Raw genomic sequence first — 26,983 nt, forward strand, 5'->3', positions numbered from 1 at the left:
TTTAAGAAATGCTGGGTTGACCCCCAAGCTGCGCATGCCTGAGTCTGAGCCTAAACAGCATACTTGGAGAACTGAACTGTGGGTAGATCACCACCCAGGCACGGAGTTGCCGGCCGGGTGGATCACTTGTGGAGAGATCCAGACAGCACTGCACAGGCTTTGAGAACGGAACTGGCATTGAAGCCACAACCCACGGAAGGCTGGTTGGAAACTGTGGCCTGAACCCAACTGGGTTGATTCCAGACTAAACGGAAATATCAACATTCTCCATTGAATTTAAATGAGACTCACAGTCTTTGAATGTTCATCAAAATGTTCTTGATACAATCCAAACTTAATTGACATTCAAAGAACCAGGGAAATTTCACCTTACAGGGAAAAGACGTTCAACACACAGCAACACTGAGATGACACAAATTTTGGAATTGTCAAAGACTTTAAAGCAGGCATTATAAAAATGCTCCAGTAAATAAGAGTGAACACTTTTGAAACGAATGGAAAGCTAGAAAGTCTTAGCAAAGAGATAGAAGATTAAAAAGAAGCAAATGGAAATTTTAGGACGGAAAAATAACCAAAATAAAAATAAACTAGATGGGCTTAATAGCAGAAGGGAGATGACAGAAGAATCAGTGGACTTGAAGATAGATCAATAGAATTTATCCACCCTGAACCACAGAGAGAAAAATGATCGGGAGGCAGTGGGTGAAGCCTCAGGGACCTTGGGATAGTACCACAAAGGCTAACACTTGTGTCATCAGAGTCCCAGCAGAGGAGAGAGAGTACAGTGCAGAAAAAATATTTGAAGAAATAATGGCTGAAAACTTCCCAAATTTGTCAAAAGACATAAACCTACAGATTGAAGAAGTTCAGTGAACCCCAGAGACAAATGCAAAGAAATCCATACTCAGACAAATCACAAACTGCTGACAAATAGAGACAAAGACAGAGGCTTGAAAACGGCGATAGAAAAGTGCTGCCTTACTTCTAGGGGAGCAGTGATTCGAGTATTTTCCTCAGCAGAAACCATGGAGGCTGGAAGGAAGTGGAACAACATTTGATAAGCACTAACAGGAAGACCCCAGAACTCAGACTTCTCTCCCCAGCAAAAGTCATGCAGGAATGAAGGTGAAATAAAGACATTCTCAGACGAACTAAAACTAAGAGAATTCATTGGCAGTAGATATGCTCTAAAAGAATTGCTAAAGGAGTTTCTTCAGACAGAAGAGAAATGATACCAGATGGAGACTTGGTGTATCAGGAATGAAAAAAGAGCAACAGAAATGAAAAATATGATAAAATATTCTCCTCCTCTTGAGTTCTTTAAAATATGTTTGGTGGTTGAAGCAGAAATTAGGACCGTGATAGGATTTTTAAGGTATGTAGACATAATAGGTAAGACAGCAATAAGACAGAGAGGGAAGGTAGAGAGGCCTATATGGTGTCCTGGTTTCTCCAGTCCACTTGAAAGAATGAAACTTCAATTCTGAGTAGACTGTGACAAGCTAAATATTTACGTTGTAAATGCAAGCAGAATCACTCAAAATGAGATACAAACAGATAGTAAAAAACCTAGTAGATAGATAAAATGGAATTTATTCAAAAGAAGGCAGAAAGAAAAACAGGAATGAAAAACAGAAGGAACAAATAGTAAAATGATAGTCCTGATCCCAAACATACCAGTAATTAAATAATGAAGATAGTCTCAGCACGCCAGTTGAAGGATGGAAATTGTCAGGTTGCACAAAAAATCAAGGTCCAACTGTATGCTGTCTACCAGGAACTCCCTTCATGATGTAATGATGTGGGCAGGTTAAAAGTAACAGGAGGGGAAACATTCCCTGCGAACACCAATCAAAAGAAAACTGGAGTAGCTGTATTCATACCAGACACGTAGATTGGGGAGCAGAGGAAATTTCCCTGAATTAAGAGGGATATTACATATGGTGAAAGAGTCAATTCACCAAGAAGACATACAATCCTAAAAGTATATGCATATAACAGAGTTTTAAAGTGCATAAAGCAGCACTAATAGAGCTGGAAGGAGAAACAGACAAATTCATAGTTCTAGTTGGAGACTTCAACATTCCTCCCAGAGTAAACTATGGAACACATAGATGGAAAATCACCAAGGTTATGGAAGAACTGAACATCCGCATCAACCACCTGGATGTAAGTGACGTTTGTAGAGCAGTCCACCCAGCAGAGCAGAACGCACGCTCTCCTCAAGTGCACATGGAACGCCCACCAAGATAGACCGCATCCTGCGTCATAACACAAACTTTAATAATTTTAAAAGAATTGAAATTATACAGGGTATATTCTGTGATCACAATGGAGTTAAACTAGAAATCAACAACCAAGATGACATAAAAAGTTAGAAGTACTTGGAAATTAAACAATACATTTCTAAATAATCTGTAAGTCAAAGAGGAAGCCTCAAGAAAAAAATAAAAGATATTTTGAACTGAATATACAACATATCAGGATTTGTAGGATGCAGCTAAAGTGGGCTTACATGGAAATTTATCGGGTTAAGTGCTTATGTTAGAAAAGAAAAAAGGTCTCAAATCAGTAATCTAATCTTCCTTTAGAAACTAGAAAAAAGAAGCGCAAAATAAACCTAAAGCAAGCAGAAGAAAGTCAATAATAAAGATAAGAGGAGAAAACAGTGAAATTTAAAACAAAAACAGTAGAGGAAAAAAATAGAGAAAACCAATGAAACCAAAAACTGATTCTTTGAAAAGATCAATAAAATTGACAAACCTCTAGCAAGACAGAAAAAGGAAAAAGAAAAGACACATTACTACTACTCGAATGAAAGAAGGGTTGTCACTACAGGCCACAAGGTCAAAGGGACAGTAAGAGAATACTATGAATAACTCTGTGTTCATAAATTTGACAGTTTAGATGAAATGAATCAATTCATCCTAAACAACAAACTATCAAAACTCATCCAAGATGAAGTAGATAACCTGAGTAGTTTACTTCTATAATTATTAGACAAATTGAATTCATAATTAAAAAACTTTTGAAAAAGAAATATCCAGCCCTATTCACTGTGAATTCTACTAAATATTTAAAGAGGAAATGATACCAATTTTATACAGTCTATTCTAGGAAATAGAAGAGATGGGAACAATTCCTAGTTCATGTCATGAGGTCTGTATTACTGATATCAAACCAAAAGAAGACAGTATGAGAAAAGTAAACCGTGGACACATATCCCTCAAGAACACAGATGTAAAACAAAATATCAGCAAAATATTAGCAAGTTGAATCCAACAATATGGAAAAAAAATACACCATGACCAAGTGGGAGTTTCTCCTCGGAATACAAGTCTGTTTTCTTTTTGAAAATCAAGAAATGTAATACATTGTAGTAATAGCCTAAAGAAGGAAAACTCTAGGATCATAGCAATTGATGCAGAAAAAGCATTTGACAAAATTCAGCATCCATTTATGATAAAAACTCTGAGCAAACTAGGAACAGAAGAGAACTTCCTCAGTCTGATCAAGGCCGTCTACAAAAACCCTTTAGTTAACATCATACTTAACGGTGAAGGATTGGATGCTTTCCCCCTAAGATCAGGAACAAGTGAAGGATGTCTGCTTACAGCATTCATAATCTCGTTCAGCATTGTCCTGGAAGTCCTAGGCAATGCAGTGAGGCAAGAAGACAACAGGAAACACATGCAGATTGGAAACGAAGAATCAAAACTGTCCTTATTTTCAGACAACATGATTGTCTACGTGGAAAATCCCAAGAGATCTACAAAAGAACTCCTAGAATAAATAAGTGAGTTTATTGAGGTTGCAGGAGACAACAGGAGGTCAAGATAGAAATTCCATCGTATTTCTATATACTAGCAATGAAAAGTTGGAAAGTAAAGTTTGAAAAAACAGTATTTATTTACAAAGCCCTCCCCTCAATGAAATAAATCTAACAAAATATGTACAGGATCTGAATACTGAAAACCATGAAACATTCCTTCTGCTGCATGTCATTATTCTCATTGTGGTTACTCTTAGGTGAAATCAAAGAAGACCTAAATAAATGGAGAGACATAACGTCTTTATGGATTGGAAACCTCAACATATAAAGATATAAGTTCTCCCCTAGTTGATCTATAGAAGATGCAATTTCAAGCGAAATCCCAGCAGGATTTTTTTGGTAAATATAGGCAAGCCGATTCTAAAATTTTTATAGAAAGGCAAAAGAATTAGAAGAATCAAAACAATTTTCAAAAGAAAAGTTAGAGGAATCATAATACACAATTTGAAGACTTACAATAAAGCTACGATGATCAATATAAAGTGCTGTGGTGAAGGAACTGACACATAGACGCATTGAACAGAGTAGAGTCCAGAGGTAAATCACAGTTGGGCAGTTTCCTAAGACACTTACCCCATGACTCAGCAATCCTGTTCTTAGAGAGATGAAACTTACGTTCACACAGAAGTATGCACAGCAGTGTTTGTAGCAGCTCTGTGTGTAATCGCCCAAGCTGGAAACAGCCCAGATGTTCTTAAATGAGTAAATGGATAAATAAACTGTGGTCTGTCAAACAGTAGAATACTACTCAGCAGTAAAAAGGAGCAAATAATAATAGATAGAATGACTTGGAGGAGTCTCATCAGTATTGTGTTGAGTGAGAAAAGCCAGTCTCAAAAGTTAGATACCATGTGATTCCACTTATGTGACGTCTATCAAGACCAGACCACGTGATGGAGCCGCTGGGGGACTGTGGCGGTCGGGGGGGGCAGGATGGGGTACGAAGGGCAGCACCAGGGAGTGTTTGGCTGACGGAGCTGCTCTGTACGCTGATTGTGGTGGTTACACGTGTTGAAACTCATAGAAATGTATTCCAAACTTTAAGAAGTCAATTTTACGTGTTAATTAAAAACATTCAAAGCCGGAGAAAAGTTTGATTGCTACTTGCATAAGGGTCATTCTGTGATAATGTGGTCTTCTGGGATTTTAGTGTCACAGTCAATTGTTTTCTGCTCAGAAAAGTACTTGATTATCATCTCAGAACACATGGCTTCAGAGATCCTTGATTTTGCCTAGTCTTTGAGGGCTAGGCGAATTGTTCCTGCTTGAATTATTCTAACCAAAGGATGCTGATGAAGAGAGCGTGGCCGTCATTGCTTGTGTTATGATCTACTGTAGGTGAAGCAGGTGGAGTCGGGGACCGTCCAGTTCCAGTACTCGCTGAGCCCAGAAGGACTCCTGGACACATCCACAGGGCACGACAGTGGCCCCAAGGCAGAGCAGAGGCCCTCCAGGAAGCCATCCACGTCCCCTTCAAGTAAGTGTTTGCAGAGAGCTGACTTTTCAGGCACACAGCATGACTTCCCTCTGTTCCCGAGGGACTTTGTCCAGTACAATACCGTTTATCAGATTGTTATCAAAGATTATCGTAGATCATCATAGATATAATCATTATCATAGATTATTAAATGGTGGCCATAGATTGCTTTAATTTGAATCAGTTGGTTGAATTTTTCCTTAATATAGAGGTGTAGAATTGAACAGTGATCAGGTGTGGCCCAGCAGTTGTCACCTCTGCTTCAGCCACGAATCAGCTCAGTTACTTGCAGTCCCCTGACCGAGGGCCTGTGGAAGGTCTGTTGGTGACGCCTAAAAGGGCGCTTCATGTGGGTGTCCTGCAGACACGGGGCTTGCAGATTAGAGGTTGGCTGGAAGCTGTGGACTGCCAGTTCTATTTTGCACTGTTAGTATAGCCGTGAGTTTGTCATTTTTAAAAAGTGCTTTCTGCTCCCTTGAAGCTCTGCCATAGTGGAGAGTCTGTGATCTCAGATGCAGGTTTAAGAAAGGGAGCCAGGGCTACCAGGAAAGTGACGTCCTTCCCGTGGGTGATGCTGTGCCTGCATGAGTGTAGCTGGCCGAGGAGTGATGGAGGCCTTCGGCTTCGTGTTTGGCTGGCCCAGCGCCTTCTGCTGTGGCTGACACCTTGTGTTCAGGGCCCTTAGTTTATGCCTAAGGACCCCCAAGCTGGCGTCCTGATTGAGAATTCCACCTGTGGTGAAAGAGGAGCGGAAGTTAGCAGGGAGTGTTGGAGAAGTTCACCCTGAGTGAGCATTGAGTCCTTGGCTCTTCTAGAGATCTCTCCTGCTGAAAGAATGTTCTAGATCACAGGTGGTTAGTCTCTTAGAAAGTTAGAAAGACAGGGAATGAACAAATGTGCAAGCTGGTAGAGGGGAGCGTAGTCTTCATCCGTCCTGTGATGGCTTTCCTCTCGGGTGCTGCTCAGGTCTCCAGGGAGGACTGGCCACTGTCTCTCGGCTGCAGGGCCTGGTGCTGGTGCACAGGTGCAAGCGAGCCTGTCATTTGGCAGTGATTTTTATGAGTTGAGATTGTAGTTTATGGAAACTGGCCTTGTTGCGTTTAATTTTACAGTTGGTGGAAGCAGCACACTTATTTCTTTGGCCTGGAACTCGATGTGCTGGCCTCCGTCTTCATGGTCTTCCAGGATTTTCTGAGATATCTAAAAATACTCAGGTACCCAAATTTAATAGCTGATTGTGGGACAAACCACATCATTAAGTATTTTCCTTCTTTTCAAAAGGGCAGTACATTTGATGGTTTTAATTGTTTTGTTCTTTCAGTTTTTGAATATTGTGCGTACCGGATTGTTCTCACGATTCCTCTTTGCCACTAATGTGTACATTAATAATCACGTCTTATGTAAGTGGTTTTGAAATGTACAGCACCACTTGTACTTGAGAAATTGCCAGAGTATCTGCTAGAATCCCTCGCAGTGCTGCGTGGTAGGCATGTATTTTCTGTCAGAGTCAGTTTAGAATAAATTTCCAGTTTTAGTTGGTAAAGTTAAATGTGTTGAAGGCATAGAATATATAATTTAAAAATACTAAACAAAAGGGGCCGGCCCTGTGGCCAAGTGGTTAAGTTCACTCCCTCTGCTTCGGCTGTCCAGGGTTTTGCTGATTCTCATTCTGGGTGTGGACCTAGCACTACTCGTCAAGCCATGCTGAGACGGTGTCCCATGTAGCAGAACCGGAAGGACCTACAACTAGAATATACAACTGTGTACTGGGGAGCTTTAAGGAGAGGGGAAAAAGAAGAAAAAGATTGGCAACAGATGTTAGCTCAGGGCCAATCTTTAAAAATAAAAAAACTAAACAAAGGATCACATTTATATCTAACCCATTCCCTGTTTTAAATCTAGTGTTTTCTTCTTTGACATATATTCATAATTACATTTTAAAAATAAAACAAATACCAACCTGTAAGAAACATAAATATAGGAAAGAAAGATAATATCATTGATTATAAAAATAGGCATATTTTGTGGTTAAAATCAAACATGATTAATCTGGTTTTTGATTAAGTTACTTGAAAGGACAATAGTGAAATGTAATAAACATTGTTTACCTGTGTCCGTAGAAATGCCAGAATAGATCATTTCCCTAGAGAATAGACTTGTACAGCTAGCGTTAAGGGAAAAATGGAATTACCTTTTCTGGAGTGGAATTTTCAGGTGTCTGATTTATGACGTAGTTACAGTGCTGGCAGCAAGCAGCTGGTTGGGCTTGAAGCCCTCTGATTGATTGGTTGTAAACTGATGGCAGGACCTACCGTCGGCTTCTCCTGGCTGGGCTGTGGGCTCTGGTTTTGCTGTCCTGGTTGCCCTGTTTTCATGAGGGGATTTGTGGAGATTTAAAACGTAGTCTGCTGCTGTCTGGATTTGCCAGAATTGTCCTTCAACTGATTTTTTGCTTGGAGTTCATTGAGCTTGGATCTCTGGGTTTATAGTTTTATCACAGTTGGAAAAATTGTGGTCATTATTTCTTCAAATAATTTCTTCTGTCTTCTTCTCACTCTTCTCCTTCAGGGCCCCAATTACACATCTATCAGTGGTCCCACAGCTCACTGATGTTCTGTTCCCTTTCATTCTAGTCTTTTCTCTCTGTGTTCCATTCTGGATAGCTTTTATTGCTGTGTCTTCAGTCCACTCATCTTTTCTTCTGCAGTGTCTGATCTGCCATTAACCCCATCCAATGTATTTTTCACCTCAGATACTGTAGTTTTCATTTCCAGAAGTTCTCTTTTATGTCTTCCATGTCTTGACTTAACACGTTCAGTATTTCCTCTAGCTTTTTGAACATATGAAATACAGTTACAACTATTTTAATATCCTTGTTTGCTAGTTCTAATATCTCTATCAGTTCTGGATCAGTTTTGATTGATTGATTTTTGTCCTAATTTTGGTTATATTTTCTTGCTTCTTTGCATGTATGGCATTTTTTTTTTTTCTTGAGGAAGTTTAGCTCTGAGCTAACATCTGTTGCCAATCTTCTTCTTTTTTTTTTTTTGCTTGAGGAACATTATCCCTGAGTTATCATCTGTGCTGGTCTCCCTCTACTTTATATGTTGGTCACCACCACAGTGTGGCTGATGAGTGGTATAGGTCTGCGCCTGGCCTGGGATCTGAACTCGCACACCCAGGCCACAGAAGCGGAGCGCCGGACTTAACCACTATGCCATGGGGCTGGCCCCCATGCCTAGTAATTTTTGCTTGGAATCCAAATACTGTGAATTTTCTCCTATTGGGGGCTGAACGTTTCTGTGCTGGGTGAATGCTCTGGAGCTTTGGAGACAGTTTGACCCTTTTGGGTCTTGCCCTTAGATGTTAGGTGGGGCCGGAGCAGCATTCTTTCTAGGACTAATTATTCTCCACTTGGTGAGAAGACCCCTTGGAGTACCCTCCCAGTGTCCCTGAATTAGGATGTTTGCCAGTCTGGCCTATGGAATGGCCTCTTTCTGGCTATCTGAGCACTGGCTGCTGTGCAGTGGTTCTTTCCTGATCAGTCATCTGAAGCCTGCAGGGACCCTCTGTGAGTGACTGGAGTTCTTTCCCTCTGCACCTCATCCTGCCAGAGCTCGGCCCTGTGAACTCCAGCTTCGTTGGTCTCCTTGAACTCCCAGCTCTGTCTTCTCAAATCAGGGGTCCACTGTGCTCTGTCTGGGTTTCCCTCCCTGCTCCTCGACCTGCTGACTCACTAAGCACTGTGAGCCATGGCACTCAGAGGGCTCGCCTCTCTTGTTGCCCATTCCTCAGGACTGCTCTCCTTTGTTGCCTGAATTCCAGTGTCTTGAAAACTGTTGTTTTATATATTTTGTTGGATTTAAAACAATTTGTTTGAGTTGGGAGGGTAAATTTGGTCAGTGTTACTCCATCATGGCCAGCAGTAAAAGTCTTTGCTAGCTGTTAATGGTTTCTAGGCTGTTGAAGTCGTCTGCTCCCAGGGCTCAGAGTCCAGTGGTTTTGAAAGTTTTCCCAGCTGTTTTGTGCGACTTGTGGTTTGATGATCCTGCCGCTGTTTTCATGACTCTGAGTCTTGGCTCATGCTCCCTGCCTGGAATGTATCTCCCTTGGGCACTGCATTTATTTTCTTTTAAGATATATTCTTTTTTTTAATTAAAGAAATTACATAGTCCAGAATAGCCAAGGCAATTTTGAAGAAGAAAAGAGGCTTCACCTTTCTTGATTTGCAGACTTACTGTAAATTTATAGTAATAGAACAGGATGGCATTGGTGCAGAGATAGAGAAATAGATGATAGGACAAAATAAAAAGTGTGATGTATGACAAATTACAGATAAGGAGTGTATTAGTTTCCTATTATTATTATAATCAATTACCCAAAATGTAGTGGCTTAAAACAGCACAAACTTACTTACAGTTCTACAGGTCAGAAGTCCAGCATGGGTCTCACTGGCTAAAATCAAGGTGTGGGCAGGGCCGGTTCCTTCTGCAGGCTCTGGGGGAGAATGTGTTTCCTCACCTTTCCCAGCTCCTGGCGGCCACCTGCATCCTTTGGCCCCTTCCTCCATCTTCAAAAGTAGCATTTTCAAGTCTCTCTGACTGATCCTCCTGCCTTCCTGTCGCTTATAAGGACTGTGATTGCGTTGGGCCCACACACGTCACCCAGGATACTCTCCCCATCTCAAGGTCAGCTGACTAGCAACCTTTAGTTTCATCTGCAACCTTAATTCCCCTGGTAGTGTAACCACACATTTACAGGCTCTGCGGATTAGGAGGTGGACATTTTTTGGGGTGGGGAACATTGTTCTGCTGACTACAGGGAGGAAGGATGGACCAATCAACTAACAGTTCTGGAAGGGCTGTCCGTGTGGAAAATACAAAATCAGATCCTAATTTCGTATCATGTACAAAAATAAATTCCAGATGGGTTACAAAACAAACCCAGAACTTTCAGAAAATTTTAGAATTAGAAGATTAGAAAGAAGAAAGATTATAGAAAGAGCTCCTCCAAGTCCATGAGAAATAATAAATAACAGGAAAGAAAAATGGACGAAGGATATGAAAAGGGAGCGCACAGGGGAGAAACCAGGATAGCAGTAAACATGAGAAAGTGCTCAGTTTTACCAGCAATCCGAGAAATGCAAAATAAAAGGAGAAATGGTTTCATCCCCCTCAGTAGCCGTCTCATAGCGTGAAGGTTAATGAGCATGTGGGAAGAGAGAGACCCTCACCATGCACAGAGTGTGTTGTGAACGGCTGCTCTAAGAGCAATTTCGTAATATTTTGTTCATACCCTACAACTCAGAAATGCTGTTTCTGGACTCCTGTTACAGAGAACAGCCAGTTCATATGTACATGGGACCTGGACAAGGATGTTCATGACAGCACTGCTCTTAGTAGTTCAGGTGCTCCCTGTCGGGGAGTGGATACGTCCGCTGACTTATTTGGACAACGGGACACTGTGTAGTGGTTAAAATGAATTTGAAATAGATCTTTACATATCATGGTGGATAAATCTTCAAGACAGTATGTTGAGTGGGAGCAGCAAGTTCTGAAAGGATATATGGTAGCATTTAAGTAACTTTCAAGACAATTGTATGTGTTGTTTAGGAAAGCATACTTGCTAATTGAATGACCTTACACCAGTTACTTAATGTCTCTGTCCCTCAGTTTCCTCGGCTGTAAAATGGGATGGATTAAAGACCTATATATGAAAAACAAAACTTGAGAAATGTTAGGAAAAAAATCAGAGAATGTTTTTGTGACCTTGGGGTTAGGAAGGCTTTCTTAAACAAGATAGACAAAGCATAAACCAAAAAGAGAAGATTGAGAAGCATGTTATGTTAAAATATAAAACTTTTGTATGAGAGAAGACCCCATAAACAAAGTTAAAAGACAGACCTCAGACTGAAAGATATTTGCAATACATATAACCATTAAAACTTCATTGAAAGAATTAGAAGATTAGAAAGAAGAAAGATGATAGAAAGAGCTGTTCCAGATCAATAAGCAGATAAACAACAGAAAAGAAAAATGGACAAAGGATATCAGAGGTTACAGAGAGGATGAAATGAGTACAGATTCGTCAGAGTGCTCAGGACTGCCTGATACGGAGCAAATGCTGAACAGTTGCTCCTGGCGGTCGTTAATATTGTCTCTGTGGTTCCACTGCTGTTGTCATCCCTCTGGGTGGCATCATCAGTGGGCAGTGACCCCATGTTCATACCCCTTTCACCACTGACCCAATTAGACACAGATCCCAAATCTTACTGGAAACATGGCGATGACCAGGGCAGGGGCAAATGCAGCACATCTCCATGGAGGTTTTTTTTTTTGATTGGCGTTATAATGGTTTATAACATTGTGTAGTTTCAGGTGTCCACTATTGTTTATCACTTCCTGAGTACACTTCATCGTGCTCACCCCCAGTAGTCTAGTTTTTATCCATCACTGTACACATGTGCTCCTTTGTCCCTTTTGCCCGCCCCCCCAACCTCCTTCCCCTCTGGTAACCACTAATCTGTTCTCTTTGTCCATATGTTTGTTATCTTCCACATATGAGTGAAATGCAGTATTTGTCTTTCTCTGTCTGGTTTATTTCGCTTAACATCATACCCTCAAGGTCTATCCATGTTGTTGCAAATGGGACAATTTTGTCTTTTTTTATGGCTGAGTAGTATTCCATTGTGTATATATACCACATCTTCTTTATCCATTCATTTGTAGAAGGGCACTTGGGTTGCTTCCACATCTTGGCTATTGTGAATAATACTGCACTGAACATAGGGGGGCATAAATCTCTTTGGATCATTGATTTCAAGTTCTTTCGATAAATACCCAGTGGTGGGTTAGCTGGATCATATGGTATTTCTATTTTTAATTTTTTGAGAAATCTCCATACTGTTTTCCATAGCAGCTGCACCAGTTTGCATTCCCACCAGCAGTGTATGAATATTCCCTTTTCTCCACACCCTCTCCAACATTTGTTGTTTTTTGTCTTGGTGATTATAGCCATTTGACCGGTGTAAGGTGATATCTCATTGTAGTTTTGATTTGCATTTCCCTAATAATTAGTGATGTTGAGCCTTGTTTCAAGTGTCTGTTGGCCATCTGTATATCTTCCTTGGAAAAATGTCTGTTCATGTCCTCTGCCCATTTTTTGATTGGGTTGTTTTTGTTGTTGTTGTTGTTGTCTGAGTTCTTTATATGTTTTGGAGATGAAACCCTTGTCTGATAACTGATTTGCAAATGTTTTCTCCCAGTTGGTGGGTTGTCTTTCTGTTTCGTTCATGGTTTCCTTTGCTTTGCAGAAAATTTTTAGTCTGATGTAGTTCCATTTGTTAACTTTCTCTTTTGTTTCCCTTGCCCAGGTAGACATGGTATTCGAAAAGATGTCGCTAAGACCAGTGTCAAACAGTGTACTGCCTACATTTTCTCCTAGGAGTTTTATGGTTTCAGGTCTTACATTCACATCTTTAATCCATTTTGAGTTAATTTTTGTGTATGGTGAAGATAATGGTCTACTTTCATTCTTTTGCATGTAGCTGTCAAGTTTTGCCAGCATCATTTATTGAAGAGACTTTCCTTTCTCCGTTCTACGTTCTTGGCCCCTTTATCAAAGATTAACTGTCCATAGATGTGTGGTTTTATTTCTGGGCTTTCAATTCTGATCCTTTGATCTGTACGTCTGTTTTTGTGCCAGTACCATGCTGTTTTGATCACTATGGCTTTGTACTACATTTTGAAGTCAGGCATTGTGATGCCTCCAGCTTTGTTCTTTTTTCTCAGGATTGCTTTGGCTATTCAGGGTCTTTTCTTGTTCCATATAAATTTTTGGATTCTTTGTTCTATTTCTGTGAAGAATGTCATTGGGATTCTGATGGGGATTGCATTGAGTCTGTAGGTTGCTTTGGGTAGTATGGACATTTTAACTCTGTTTATTCTTCCGACCCATGAACGTGGATTATCTGTCTATTCCTTTATGTCTTCTTCTTCAGTTTCTTTCAGTAATGTCTTACAGTTTTCAGTGTACAGGTCTTTCACCTCTTTGTTTAAGTTTATTCCTAGATATTTTATTCTTTTTCTTGCGATTGTAAGTGGGATTGTATTCTTGATTTCTCTTTCTCCTAGTTCATTGTTAGTGTATAGGAATGCAACTGATTTCTTTAAAATTGATTTTGTACCCTGAAACTTTGCTGTAGTTGTCGATTATTTCTAATAGTTTTCTGGTGGATTCTTTAGGGTTTTCTATATAGAGAATCATGTCATCTGCAAATAGTGAAAGTTTTACTTCTTCCTTTCCAGTTTGGATTCCTTTTATTTCTTTTTCCTGCCTAATTGCTCTGGCCAAAATCTCTAGTACTATGTTGAATAGGAGTGGTGAGAGTGGACACACTTGTCTCATTACAGTTCTCAGAGGGATGGCTTTCAGTTTTTCACCATTAAGTATGATGTTGGATGAGGATTTGTCATATATGGCCTTTATAATGTTGAGGTACTTTCCTTCTATACCCATTTTATTGAGAGTTTTTATCATAAATGGATGTTGGATCTTGTCAAATGCTTTCTCTGCATCTATTGAGATGATCACGTGATTCTTATTCCTCAATTTTTTAATGTGGTGTATCACACTGATTGATTTGTGGTTGTTGAACCATCCCTGCATCCCTGGAAATAAATCCAGTTGATCGTGGAGTATGCTCCTTTTAAGGTATTGCTGTATTTGGTTTTCCAATGTTTTGTTGAGGAGTTTTGCATCTAAGTTGATTAGTGATATTGGCCTGTAGTTTTCTTTGTTTGTGTTGTCCTTGTTTGGTTTTTGTATCAGGGTGATGTTGGCCTCATAGAATGTGTTAGGAAGCGTTCCATCTTCTTCAGTTTTTCTGAATAGTTTGAGAAGGATAGGTCTAAGTCTTCTTTGAATGTTTGGTAGAATTCTCCAGAGAACCCATGTGGTCCTGGACTTTTGTTTTTTGGGAGGTTTTTGATTACTGTTTCAATCTGTGTACTTGTGATTGGTCTGTTCAGATTCTCTATTTCTTCTTGATTCAGTTTTGAGAGGCTGTGTGAGTCTAGGAATTCATCCATTTCTTCTAGGTTATCGAATTTGTGGGCATACAGTTTTTCATAGTATTCTCTTATAGTCCTTTGTATTTCTGCAGTATCTTGTGATTTCTCCTCTTTCATTTCTGATGTTATTTATTTGAGCTTTCTCTCTTTTTTTGTTGGTGAGTCTAGCTAAGGGCTTGTCAATTTTATCTTCTCTAAGAACCAGCTTTTAGTTTCATTAGTCCTTTTTACTGTTTTTTAAGTCTCTATTTCACTTATTTCTGCTCTGATTTTTATTGTTTCTCTCCTTCTGCTGACTTTGGGCTTTCTTCGTTCTTCTTTTTCTAGCTCTGTTAGGTGCATTTTAAGATTACTACTCATTTGAGATTTTTCTTACTTGTTGAGGTGGGCCTGTGTTGCTATGAATTTCCCTCTTATGACCGCTTTTGCTGCATCCCATAAAAGTTGGTATGTTGTATTTTCATTTTTGTTTGTCTCCAGGTTTTTTTTTTTAAAAGATTGGCACCTGGGCTAACAACTGTTGCCAATCTTTTTTTTTTTTTTTTCTGCTTTATCTCCCCAAACCCCCCCGTACACAGTTGTATATCTTAGTTGCATGTCCTTCTAGTTGTGGGATGTGGGACGCTGCCTCAATGTGGCCTGATGAGTGGTGCCATGTCCGCGCCCAGGATCCGAACCCTGAGCTGCCGCAGCAGAGTGTGCGAACTTAACCACTCTGCCACGGAGCCGGCCCCTCCAGGTATTTTTTAATTTCCCCTTTGATTTCTTTAATGATCCAATGGTGATTCAATAGCATGTTGTTTAGTCTCCACATATTTCTGACTTTCATACTTTTTTTCTTGTGGTTGATCTATAGCTTCATAGCATTGTGGTCAGAAAAGATGGTTGGGGTGATTTCAGTCTTCTTAATTTTATTGAGGCTTGCCTTGTTTCTGACCATATGGTTTATCTTTGAGAATGATCCATGTGCACTTGAAAAGAATGTATATTCTGCTATTTTCAGATAGAATGTTCTATATATGTCTATTAAGTCCATCTGATCAAGTGTTTCATTTAAATCTATTTCCTTGTTGACTTTTTGTCTGGATGATCTGTCCATTGATGTGAGTGGGGTGTTGAGGTCCTCTACTATTATTGTGTTGCTATTAATTTCTCCCTTTAGTTCTGTTAATAATTGCTTTATGAACTTTGGTGCCCCTCTGTTAAGTGCGTATATATTAATAAAGTGTTATGTCCTCTTGGTGGAGTGTCCCTTTTATCATTATATGTTGCCCCTCTTTGTCTCTCATTGTCTTTTTTAACTTAAAGTCTGCTTTGTCTGATAAAAGTGTAGCAACACCTGCTTTATTTTGTTGGTCCCTTCACTCTGAGCCTGTGTTTGTCTTTGGAGCTGAGATGTGTTTCCTGAATGCAGCATATTGTTGGGTCTGTTTTTTAATCCATCCAGCCACTCTCTGTCTTTTGATTGGAGAATTCAGTCCATTTACATTTAGAGTGATTATTATTATATGAGGGCATAATACTGCCATTTCATCTCTTGTTTTCTGGTTGTTCTATGTTTCCATTATTTCTCTTATTTTGTATTTCTGACTGCCATTTCATTTTGGTGGTGTTCTGAAGTGGATTTCTCAGTTTTCTCTCTTGTGAATTGTGGCTCTGCTCTGATTTTTTGTTTAGTGGTTACTCTGAGGATTTCCATGGATGTTATTTTGACCCCAAAGTCGTCGATGGGTACAAACCACTGCCTGTGACACTGTCCAGGGAAGTGGCTTCTCACTCAGCCCAGAAAGCTTGGTGTTAGCTCTGCTCCTCCCATTTTGCAGGAGCCTTTCTGGACGAGCTTGAGGGGGTGTTTACCCAGATAGGCTTTGCTCCATGGACCTCCCTCCTCTCACTCCTCCTTCATTCAGCAGATCCCTACTGGGACTCTGTGATGTGCCAGAGGACTGTTTAGGCTCCTGTCTTCATGGAGCTTACATTTTAAAGAGAGACAATAAACAAACTACCACATATTTTAGGTAGCAGAAAGGGTAGTGTCCCACTCTGGTGCAGGATGTTTCTAGTTGGGGAAGCTGTACCTGTGTGGGGCAGGGAGTACATGGGAATTCTTGGTACTTTCTGCTCAGTATTGCTGTGAACGTAAAATGTCTGTAAAAATAAAGTCTATTGGGAAAAAAGAGAATGAGATAATAGAGATAGAGAATAACTTGTGGGGAACTTTACAGTTATGCCTATCTTGATTCGGTTAACTTGTGTCACGACTTCTGTTTCTATTTCCATAATTGAGGTTCATCTGTGGCAGAGGTCAGCAGACTTTAAGACCAGAGAGTAGATATCTCAGGCTTTGTGGGCCAGATGACCTCTCCTGTGACTGCTCATCTCTGCTGGTGTGTAGTGAAAGCTGTCGAGGATGTGTGAACAAATGAGTGTGGCTGTGTTCCAATGAAACTGCACAGGTTGTGGGCTGAATTTGACCAGTGGGCCATAATTTGCAGACTGCTGATCTATAGCTTTCTTTTTTGTGGTGTCTTTATCAGGTTTTGGTATTAGGAGTGTGCTCATTTTGTAAAATGAGTGTTTAGTCAGGTTTCTCTAGAGAAACAGAACCAGTGGGTTGTATGTATAGGAAGATATTTATTTAAGAAATTGGCTCATGCAGTTATGGAGGAGGAGAAGTCCCACAATCAGCCGTCTGCAGGCTGGAGACCCAGGAGAGCCAGTGCTGTGTTCAGTCTGAGCTTGAAGGCCTGAGAGCCAGGGGACCCAAAGGTATAGATTCCAGTCCGAGTCTGAAGGCCTGACAGCTGGGAGCGCCAAGGGCAGAAGACCACTGTCCCAGTGAGCAGTCAGCAGGAAGGGCCCAGTTCTTCATTCCTTTGCCTTTTTGTTTCATTTATGCCCTCAGCAGATTGGACGATGCCCACCCGCACTGTGGGGGGCAAATGCTCTACTGAGTCCACCAATTCAGACACTAATTTCATCTGGAAACGCCCTCACACACTCACCCAGGAGAGTGGTTGGCCAGGTGTCTGGGCACCTGTGATCCATCCAGTCAAGTGGACGCACAGAATAAACCGTCACGACGAGCTGGGAAGCTCTCCGTCTTCTCCTGTGTCTTAACATAGTGTCAACCGAAAGATAGTTTCAACCTGTAAAACCGTCAGCAACTTGGTGTCTTGTGATGGGATTTTTTTTTTTGACAACTATTTGAATTTCTGCTTATGATTATTGATCTATTTAGGTTTTTGATCTAACTTTGTGTTAACTTTTGGGATACATATTCCCCAGAGAAATGGTCACTTTCTTTAGTTTACAAGGAAATTATGATAAAATTATATCTAATCTAAAAGTTTTAATTTATATCTGTGATTAGTTCCCTTTGTCATTCCGAAATTTTGGTGGGTCTCTCCCTTTCTCAGTCATGCTTATCGAAACTTTCTCCATTTCACTATTCTCTTCAAAGAATTGGCTGTCATTTTCCTTATTGGTTCTCTTGTTCTTTAAATTTCTAATTTTATCTTTAATTTTATATGCTTTTATCTTTATTAATTCTATCCTTTTACTTTTTTCAAGGATTTTTTTTCTTAAAGTTGAATGCTTTAGCTTATTTTCCATTTATCTGTTTAATAATAAAAGCATTTAAGGTTCTGCAGTTTTCTTCCAAGTACAGTTTGGACCTATTTCATAAGTTTTGATCTATAATTGATTTTAAGTTGTTGATTTCAATTTCTGTTTTCCTTTATTATGACACTAAAAAAATATATTAAACTTTTGTTGTCCTTTCATGTGGAAACTTCTGCTCTTCTTTAAAGACCAGCTCAGATGTCTCTTCCCTGGCAGAGCTTTCTCCTCTGCGTCTCACAGCCCTGTGTAGATACTGCTGTTTATTTTATATCATTGTTTGTTTTCTATGTTTCTTCCTTCCCATACTGTTTTTGGAGTGTATCAGTCACATTTGCTATGGTAACAGGTAATTCCCAAATCTCACCAGTTTAAAACAAAAAGGTTTGTTTCCTGCTCCTGCTCCCCATTGTGGGTTGGTGGTAGCTCTGCTCATTGTGGTCACAGAGGACAGTTGTCATCTCGAGTGTTGCTGATGCCACGCCAGAGAGAAAGCAAGGCCTCCGCAGGATCTCCTTCCACAGTTAGATGCCCTGGCCCAGAAATGACACACGTGACTTCTCCCGCCTCATTGACTAGAAGCTGCCGCGTGGCCCCACCCAGTTGCAGGGCTGGCAGAGGCCCTAATTTGTGCACAGAAGGTGAAGAGGTGCAGAACTTTGGTGTACATATTTGTTCAGTACTAAAGACTATCATAGGAGCATCTCACAGGCGGAACTGTGTCTGCTCATCTTTCTGGTGTCCAGTAGAGTCCTGGCCTATAGTAAAGCATTCAACACATGTTTGTAGAGTAAATGAATTAATCAGGACTCTTACGTACAAGAGATAGAGACTCAACTCAGAATAGAGGAAACGAGAGGGGATCTGTTGGCTCATGCGACAGAAGAGCCCTGGTGTTAGCCTGGCTGTATCCTAGCACTCAGGGGATGTCCTGAGAACTTGGTGTGTCTGTCTGTCTCTCTCCCACACTCCTGCCCCTCACCCTCAAGCTGTCTCAGTGTTGGCTTCCGTCCAGGTATGGTTTCTCCGTGTGGTGGCCCCAGGAGCTCTGTGGTTATCCTTGGGCTGAGGAATCCCAGCAGAAAGAGCTTCTTTGATTCAGTCGTTCCAGTGAAAGTCTGAGATGGAGCCCCCTCACTCTCTTGTGTCACCTGCCTTTACCCCGTATGACTGTGATGGGGATAGGATGGGGTGGGTGGTCCTGGGCCACACACCCTCTCTTGATGTGGGGCGTGGGCTGGCCCACCCTGACTGTGGGTAAGGGCCAGGAGGGTGATTCCCCCAAAGGAAACCATTGGCGCTGGGAAGAGAGTAGGGATTCATGGTGTGCAAAACTGGCAGGTGTGGTCACCCCAGAGATGGAGGGCCTGCTTTCCTGATTCCAAGTCTCGGACCTGTAGCACATTCTGCTGCTTCTGTTGCATGGTCACATCCCAGCTTTGACCAGCTTTTCCTGCATTTCTCAATCTTCGATGGAAGAGGTGGTAATTCCTGCTATTCATCCTGTTGTGCGAGGATGAAGACCAGTGAGAACCAGCCTGTCCTCTCGAAACCCACCATCTTGACCTTTAGACGGGCCTCTGGGCACAGAGCAGCACCCATGGGAGGCCAGATGTGCTTTGGCTCCAAGGAGCTTTGTGGATGCTCAAGAGCCAGGGGACCCTCCCAGGGAGGGCTCCCCTCCAGAGGCAGCTCGCTTTTGGCTCGAGATGGATCCTGTCACCTGCTGGGATGGGCCTCTCTCTGCATGACTGCACCCAGGGTGTAACTTTCCCACGTAGGGCTCACCAAGCCTTGGTTTGACTTCTTCAGATGCAGAGCTCTTGGGTACACACGCTCGTAGCTCTTCCCCAGAGGATTTATCGTTAGGCCCTTGGCAGAGGAGCATATACCTCAGTTGCTGGGGGGATCAGGAATTGGACTCCAGTGCAGATGGGTGGGAGCAGCGTCATCTGTTTGCAGCTACCGTTTGGGGACCAGCAGATTTGCATGGATAGAACCTGATTTCATTTGGTTTATTTAATTTGGATTTATTGCTGCGTTCATGTCACATTAATATGATGGCCTTCGTCCCAGGTTCCAAACATTGGAAGACGTTGCCTCCCAGGACCCAGTGTAAGAGACTAAAATATCTGCTAGTGTTTAACTTATGATGGAAACTTTTTCTACTTCAGTATTTTACCAGCTTACGTGGTTCCTTTGGAAATCCTAATGATCTGCGCTGCTTTCTGTTATGGATAATCCTTTTATTTCTTCTCTGAAACTACGAGAGAGTGAAGGTCCATTCGTCACCGTCCTTGGAAGAGCGCGTCTGAGCCGCTAGGGGGCACTCAGGCTCTGTTTCTGTAATGGAATTGCCCTGACCTGGATTTTGCTTTTGAATGTTCTGGTGGTGTCACAATTGCGGTGTTTGCTTAATAGATTTAAAAACAGCCGTGTAGAAGGGGTCATTGAAAATATGTAATCATGGTGTTTCCCACAATATTTTGAGTTACATTCTTGACGTGATTGTGACCTTTTGCGCTGTTGATGCTGTTGGGCTGTCCTCTCCCGCAGGCAGCCCCTCGCCATGAGCCGTGTCCTCCAGGAAGTGGTGCAGCGGCGGGGAGAGCGGGAAGCTGTCGAGCAGGGAACAGAAGTTAGTGTGCGGGCTGTAGAGGAATCCGGGTGCTTTCTGCTGGAGAACGTCAGTGAGTGGTTCAGAGCAGAGGCTTGACAAGGGAGGTGACGTTTCTGAGACCAGCCTGTGAAGGTGACGCCCAGCCTAGGGCTCAGGGCCCGTCACCGTACTCCCCACTGCTCTTGGCCTGGTTAACCGAGATGAGGCCCCTCTGGTTCTTCGGCACCTGTCCCCTGAGTTCCTTCTGCACCGAGAGCTGAGCCCACTCCATCACTCTATCACTCCATCATCGAGCTGTCCCTTGAGCTCTTCCTGATTTTGCTCATTGCCCCCATTGCTGTGGTCAAAGTCTTAGGGAAAATGACTTTTTAACCCCAAATAATTAGGAATAAGGGCCTTTCAGATGGGTTTGCCTTAGGAATTCATAGTATCTATAGTACCCCTAAATACTGATTACTCCTTTGTTTTCAAGGTCTGATGAGGAAAGCTGTTTTTCACGATCTTTCTTTAAATCACACCAGCTGTGTCTTTAGCACTGGTGCCCTCTTCCTTCCCCTGCCTTTGGGACCAGCTGTTCACCCCGGTCCCATCACATCACCAGACCCGCTCCTCCTGGACCAAGGCCTGGCCCCTTCCCTGCCTTGGCCTGAGCTGCTGCAAGTTGCTAAGTAACAGCCACCTCTCCCGGCAAATAACTGACTCCTCAGTTAAACCCGGGCGGGTCTGTTCCCTGGGCAGCGTGGTCCTCCATGAACGCCCCTCCTCAGGCCCGGCCTGCTGACTCCCCTTTCTTCAGTCTCCCCGAAGAACACACTGCTATGTTCACACGTAAGTGTTTTCAGGGAGGCAGCTTGCATTTGGGGATAAAGGGCTTCAACACTGCCTCCTGCCCAGGCCCGTTCCTGGTCGGCAATCGGCAGGAAGGTGGTCATGCTGCAGGGACCCCACCATTGTTTCCAGAGAGGACACTGGCGAGGCCTCTGCTCTCTCCAGCCTGGAGGATGTCTCCGTGAAGACCACTTTCTGATCATTCGATAACCTGTGTGCTTATTTTTACATCCTTCTGTGACCCTAGCCCATTCAGCTCTCCGAAAGTGCTGGCTGAAGTGTGTGGACTTGAAAAGTGGTCCCTCTTTTTGTAGAATATGGAATGCACTTCAGAGTTGCATAATCCCGCACTTCCCCTTCCAGGCACAATGCAGAGAAGGCTGAGGACTCAGGTGTTTGTGTGACCCAGTGGGACACGGGCAGCCCAGATTTGGGGCAGACTGCATGCCCCTGCCTTGCCTTTGGGGCAAGTTTAGGGCATTTGGGCTTCTAGAAGCTGCCCTGACAGAGAGAGGACTGGACAATTGAGCCTTTGCTGACAGTGATTTTCAGCAAGTGGAGACTGATTGCGGAGTAATAGAGTGTCAGGGGAATTAATCTTCAGACAGGTGGAGAGGCCGGCTGCAGCTGGAAAGTAAGTTGTTTGTTGCCAGCAGTCAGTGTGGAGCCTGTCTGCTCTGCACTAGCAGTGGGTGCGTGGGGCACCGCAGACACTGTCCCTTCCCACTGTTCCCTGTGGATGGCTCTGAGGCCCAGGCCTTTGAGGGACAGCTTCCTGGGTCCCCTGGCCTCTGAGCATCAGGCAGAGCTCTTGTCTCTGTGTCTCTGCGTCTCTGCAGTCTTCTCTTAATTTCCAGGTTATTTACCTCAAACCAGAGCCCTGTGGCTCAGCCACATGCCCATGTTCCTCCCGGTGAGCAGCCCAGCCTTCCCGGCCAGGGTATGAGCAGTGGCTGGAGCACCTGGAGTCAACAGCCGCCCGCCGCAGAAATCTCCTCTTTCAGTGCTGTGCCGTGTCCTTGGTTCAGCCAGGAGCGCTGGTTTTCATGTTCTGGCGGGGACGCAAAGGCTTGTCTTACAGTAATTGTTAAAGCAAAGTTTGTTTTTAATGCCACAGGTGATGCACAAATATGTTCTTACTCAATGGATAATGGGGAGGTTACAGACCTGCTGTTCCGTACTGTCCCACAAATTTCAGTGGCTTTCCCTACATGCCTACGTCAGTGAGTTGTTTTCTTTTTTTCCCTTTTAACATAGATGGATTACATTTTGCAAATTGTTTGGTACCTTGCTTTTTCTACTCTGTTACTTGTCTGGGCAACCATTCCCTGTCAGGCCCCCCGGGTGACCTCCCCCTTTAACTGCTTCCACACTTCGCACATGGGTGTGTTGGCCTGTGTACTACTTCCGGGTCAGGAGTGTGTTGGTCCCTCTGACGGTTTGCTGTGTTCAGCAGGGCTGCTGCAGACGCTCGTGCATGCTGCAGGTGACACCGCACACGTGTCCTTTGCACACGTGCGTGTTGCCCGGATAGCACTCAGTCTGGTCATGCTCTTGGGCGGCATTTGCCCTGCCCAGTCCACCCCGTTGGCTGTTGGGAGACTCCGAAAGGCCATGTTCTCTGGGCACGACTGTTCCATCGAGTCATTTGGGAAGCAGCTTAACCAGCGATCACTACATGAAACATGAAAGAAAAAAGTGTTGAAGCCTAGTTATTTTGTGGTTTTGGTGTATTTGCTTCCAGCCTGTGCCTCACTGGAGTATGTGCATACCTCTTGGCCCTGGGATCACCAGCGGGCGTCTTTTTAATCCACTGCCAGAGCCTTTCTTGTGCTGCTTATTCTCTAGGAAGATAAGATTGCATAAGTCACGACGTAAAGAGTCACCTTAACAGCATCCCACACGTGCCCAGTGAGGGGACGTGGGGACCTGAGAGTGCACGTGACGAGGCTGAGTGGCTTCGAGGTTTAACTTCCGCAGGGCTCAGATTTCCCTCGCCTGGAGGACGCGGAGGGCTCCCGGCAGGCTCCTGAGTGCCAGGTTCTCTTAGCAGCGGATAATGGAGCCATTTCCTGCAATTTTTACCTCGTTACCGAAATCAGCCTGCGGGGTGTGCAGAGTCTCCACTTAGGGCGGCACAAAGCAGTCCGCTCACTGTTCTTCTGGTGTGTCTTTTAGACCATTTCGGGGAGGGCTGGGGGCAGCGAGCTGCTGCGCAGAACTCTGAAAGTGAGATTCAAGGACAGCTGGGCCCCGCAGAGTCCTCATCTGCATCTTGCTTCTAGTGAGATTACATTTTCCTGGGAAGCAAACCTTGCTCGATGATTTGCTGACTCCTTCTGAAGGGAGCTCGTTCCAGGAACTGAGGGCTCGAGTGCTCCAGCGCTCTTGGCTTGTTAGAAAGGAGCTGGGTGGACGAGTGGCTGGACGTGAGCTGTGCTGCTAGGCTGGGGCCACCTGAGGGGGGGCGCTCCCTCTGTCGCTGCCCCCTGTTCCTCCTCCGCAGGTCCCTCAGTCTGTGCTGAGCCTGCGGCACCTTCTCCAGTGGCTTCTGAAACAGCTGGAAGGGCTTGGGTGGTGGGTCGGCCCTGTGGGTGCAGCAGGGCCAGGTCAAGGATGGCGCTTTATGTGTTGGATTCCTCCTTGGGGGACAAAGTCTTTGTTGCTGTTATTTTCTTTTTGTTGTGATGCAGAGCGGCACAGGAAGTCGTTGGGCATTCTCTATACAGAGGGTACAGCGTCTAAAATCATGGACCCCCGTGGCTCAGTTGACTGGTCAGTAGGAACTGAGTGCCCACTCTGTGCCCACCCTCGCTGTGTGCTGTGGGATTCAGGGCACAGGGAGCTGTGAGCACTTCGTTGGCTTGATGTACATCATTGGCGCCTGCCTGTTCCAGGGCTTAGATGTGGCTGTGTGGGGACTTCAGCAGCAGAGGCAACAGAGAAGGGAGAGAAAGCCACAGGTGGGCGGTCAGGGACACATGAGGGTGTCGGGAGGCAGGACTAGTCTTCCTGGGGGAGGGCCTTGATTTGTCGGGGTCTTGGCTGTCCTAAAGTCCAGCAGTGGGTGGTGTCCATGCCCTGCAGACAGAGTCTGGTGTTCATGAAGGGGACGATGATGAGTGGGTCAGGGTGTGGCCCCAAGGGCTGGAGATGGGCTGTGGTCCTCAGGGAATCCAGATGAGTTGTACCCGGGTCTTCGAGTGGGTGGGGGGCCAGACTGGAGAGAGTGCCGTTGTAGGTGAAGGCGGAAGAAGAGCAGTAATTTTGAAGTGATCATGAGACAACAGTGTGGGCAGTGTGGGAGGTTTTGGAGACTCAGTTGAGAGATGCCTGGGGCTCCTGTGCGGGAGTGTAGGGCCCGGGAGCCCTGGGGGCTGTTCTGCCTTGAGGTTTCTGCGTGGCTCGGGGATGGGAGGCGGAAGCAGCACAGGCAAACACCAGCCCTGCCTGTCCCTGTGCCGCTGTGTGGGGACAGTGCTGGGCAGGTGGGGATGGCCCTGTGGGAGGACGCTGCTCGCTCTGTAGATGGGCACCTTGGACCCATCTGGAACCAGGCTGGCATCCCCAAGGTCAAAGGACACCCTTGGTCCCTTGTTCAGGGGGCTGCATGAGGGGCTGGCCTGGACTGTTCCTGGTACTGACATGCTCACACCTAGAGTGACGGACTCAGAGGACAGACCGTGCTGCTCAGGCCTTGGTGGGGCTGTGAGGGCTGGAGAACCGGGGTGATGGAGTGCAATGTGAGCCCGGCTGACAACGTCTGCCGCGGGCCTCTGTTCAGAAGTTTCTGACTTAACAAAACAAGAAGTCGGCCCCAGCCAGGGAAGCACTAGCCCAGGCAGACATCAGAGCCTGGCTCTTTGAAGGCAGGATGTGTGAGCAGACGAAAGATGGGAAAGCAACAGGGTGGGCACGTTAGAGAACTTTTAAGTGTCCGACAACTTTCACCTCTCATTAAGCCAACTCTCAGTGAGACCACACCATCGGAAGAATGAGGCCGGCTGTGCGAAGTTGGGGGGCTGGGGTGACAGCAGGTCAAGCTCAGGTACCGTTCTCTGAGGCGCTGACTGAGGGGGCTGCCGTGATCTGTCTCGTGCGCCCACGTCTTCTGCAAACTGCTTAGTGTTTGGGCAGCACAGCTCTGAGCGGGAGCACCACCTACAGCCCAGGGAGATGTGTTGGGCCCTGATGGAGTTGGGTGCGGGGTGCCCTGGGCCCCGCTGAGGCTGACGCCCCCTTCTCTGTCCCCATGTGCTTCTCCCCAGGCCCGCCAGTGCCACTGCCCCAGGCGCTCACCACTCCCCAGGACTCGCCGGTGGGACCAGGGGTAAGTCCAGGCCCAAGAGACCTGTTTGAGAATTCCAAAATCAATTATTTAATGCTCCAGGTGCAGGAGAGTTCTCTTTGCATCTTTAAAAACAGTCGATGTCCTGTTTGCTTTCTTGGGGCTGGGAAGGGTCCTGGCATGCCAGAAGGGGAGGAGCTGCTGGCTGGGATGGTTGGCTGTCCTCAGTCTCCCTCCTGTCCCTTAGGGTCATGGCTTCCGGTGATGATTAGTGATCCTCCAGTTTGCCATCGAAGGCGTGTTTCAACACTTTTAAAAATGACATATTCTCCCTGGCAGTTACGTCTCATGGTGGAGAATCTTTCAGGACTGAACAGCCCTTGTTTTTTCCTGAGACATCGAGGTGCTGCCTTCACCCCTCCTCTCCCGCTGTCTCTGCCAGGAGAAGGTGCCTGGCTGTCACCAGCCCCTGGGGCAGCGCCGGCCTGTAGGCTGAGCAGCTGGTGCTGGTGGAGGCGGGGCTGTAGCTGACAGGGGCCTGGCCTGCTGAGCACGCCTCTCAGAAGGCAAGTGTCCTCTCCACGGGCAAGCATTTTTGAGTGGAAAGAAGGGTGCTGCCACCGCACCCTGGAATCCTGAGCAGGTCAAGGGGCTCTCCCATGGCTCCGGACTGGCTCTGGCCACGTGATTTTGAACGAGGTCAGAGTTGGCTTGTCCTCCTGATGAAGTTGTCTGCCTGCATCACCCTGGGAATTAACTTTCCAGAAAAGCTGAATAATTCAGTATCAAAGGCTGTCTCAGAAAGTGGTTAGTGTATACGTGCAGCTTGGAAACCGGATCAGAAGTGAATGTCGTGTTGGCCTGAAGACACATGTTTGGGGACAGCCTCCCAGGTTTCCTGCTGGCCTGGTGCAGCGCTTTCCCTCCAGCAGTTTCCATGTTACCCCTAAGAGGTCAGGGACCACAGAACAGCCCTTCCCACTTCCAGGGGCAGGAAAGGCTCTGAAGGGAGCTGGGCAGACCCTGAGATCTTCTCTGCTCCCTGAAGATGCCGCCGAGGTCGCCCTTCGTTCACGCCCCCTCATCCACGCTTTCGACGTCTCCTCATGTGCGAGTGCTTCTCCGTGGACGGCAGATGTCCCGTGTATGGCGTGTACCTTACAGACAGAGCCTGGGATTTGGGGATGGCTCTTCAGCAGAGTGTGGGCCCTCTGTCCCTCCCCCAGCGTTTTAGCGCAGCGTTTGT

At 44.7% G+C, this 26,983-nt stretch overlaps 1 protein-coding gene across 29 annotated transcripts in view; it reads left to right on the plus strand.

The window, feature by feature from the left end:
* The window catches only part of NPHP4 (nephrocystin 4), a 128,837-nt gene that overhangs the window by 57,099 nt on the left and 44,755 nt on the right, over positions 1-26,983 (plus strand). For all 29 annotated transcript variants that reach the window (XR_011436569.1, XM_023635897.2, XM_023635898.2 and 26 more), the window contains 2 exons: positions 5,171-5,309; positions 25,718-25,779. Coding sequence is in view for 28 of the 29 variants with exons in the window: in XM_023635897.2 (XP_023491665.2) it covers positions 5,171-5,309; positions 25,718-25,779 (201 nt within the window). In the remaining variant the exon portion in view is untranslated. The remainder of the gene's footprint in view (positions 1-5,170; positions 5,310-25,717; positions 25,780-26,983) is intronic.

Source organism: Equus caballus, chromosome 2 (genome assembly GCF_041296265.1).
Source record: "Equus caballus isolate H_3958 breed thoroughbred chromosome 2, TB-T2T, whole genome shotgun sequence".
Classification (NCBI taxonomy): Eukaryota; Metazoa; Chordata; class Mammalia; order Perissodactyla; family Equidae; genus Equus; species Equus caballus.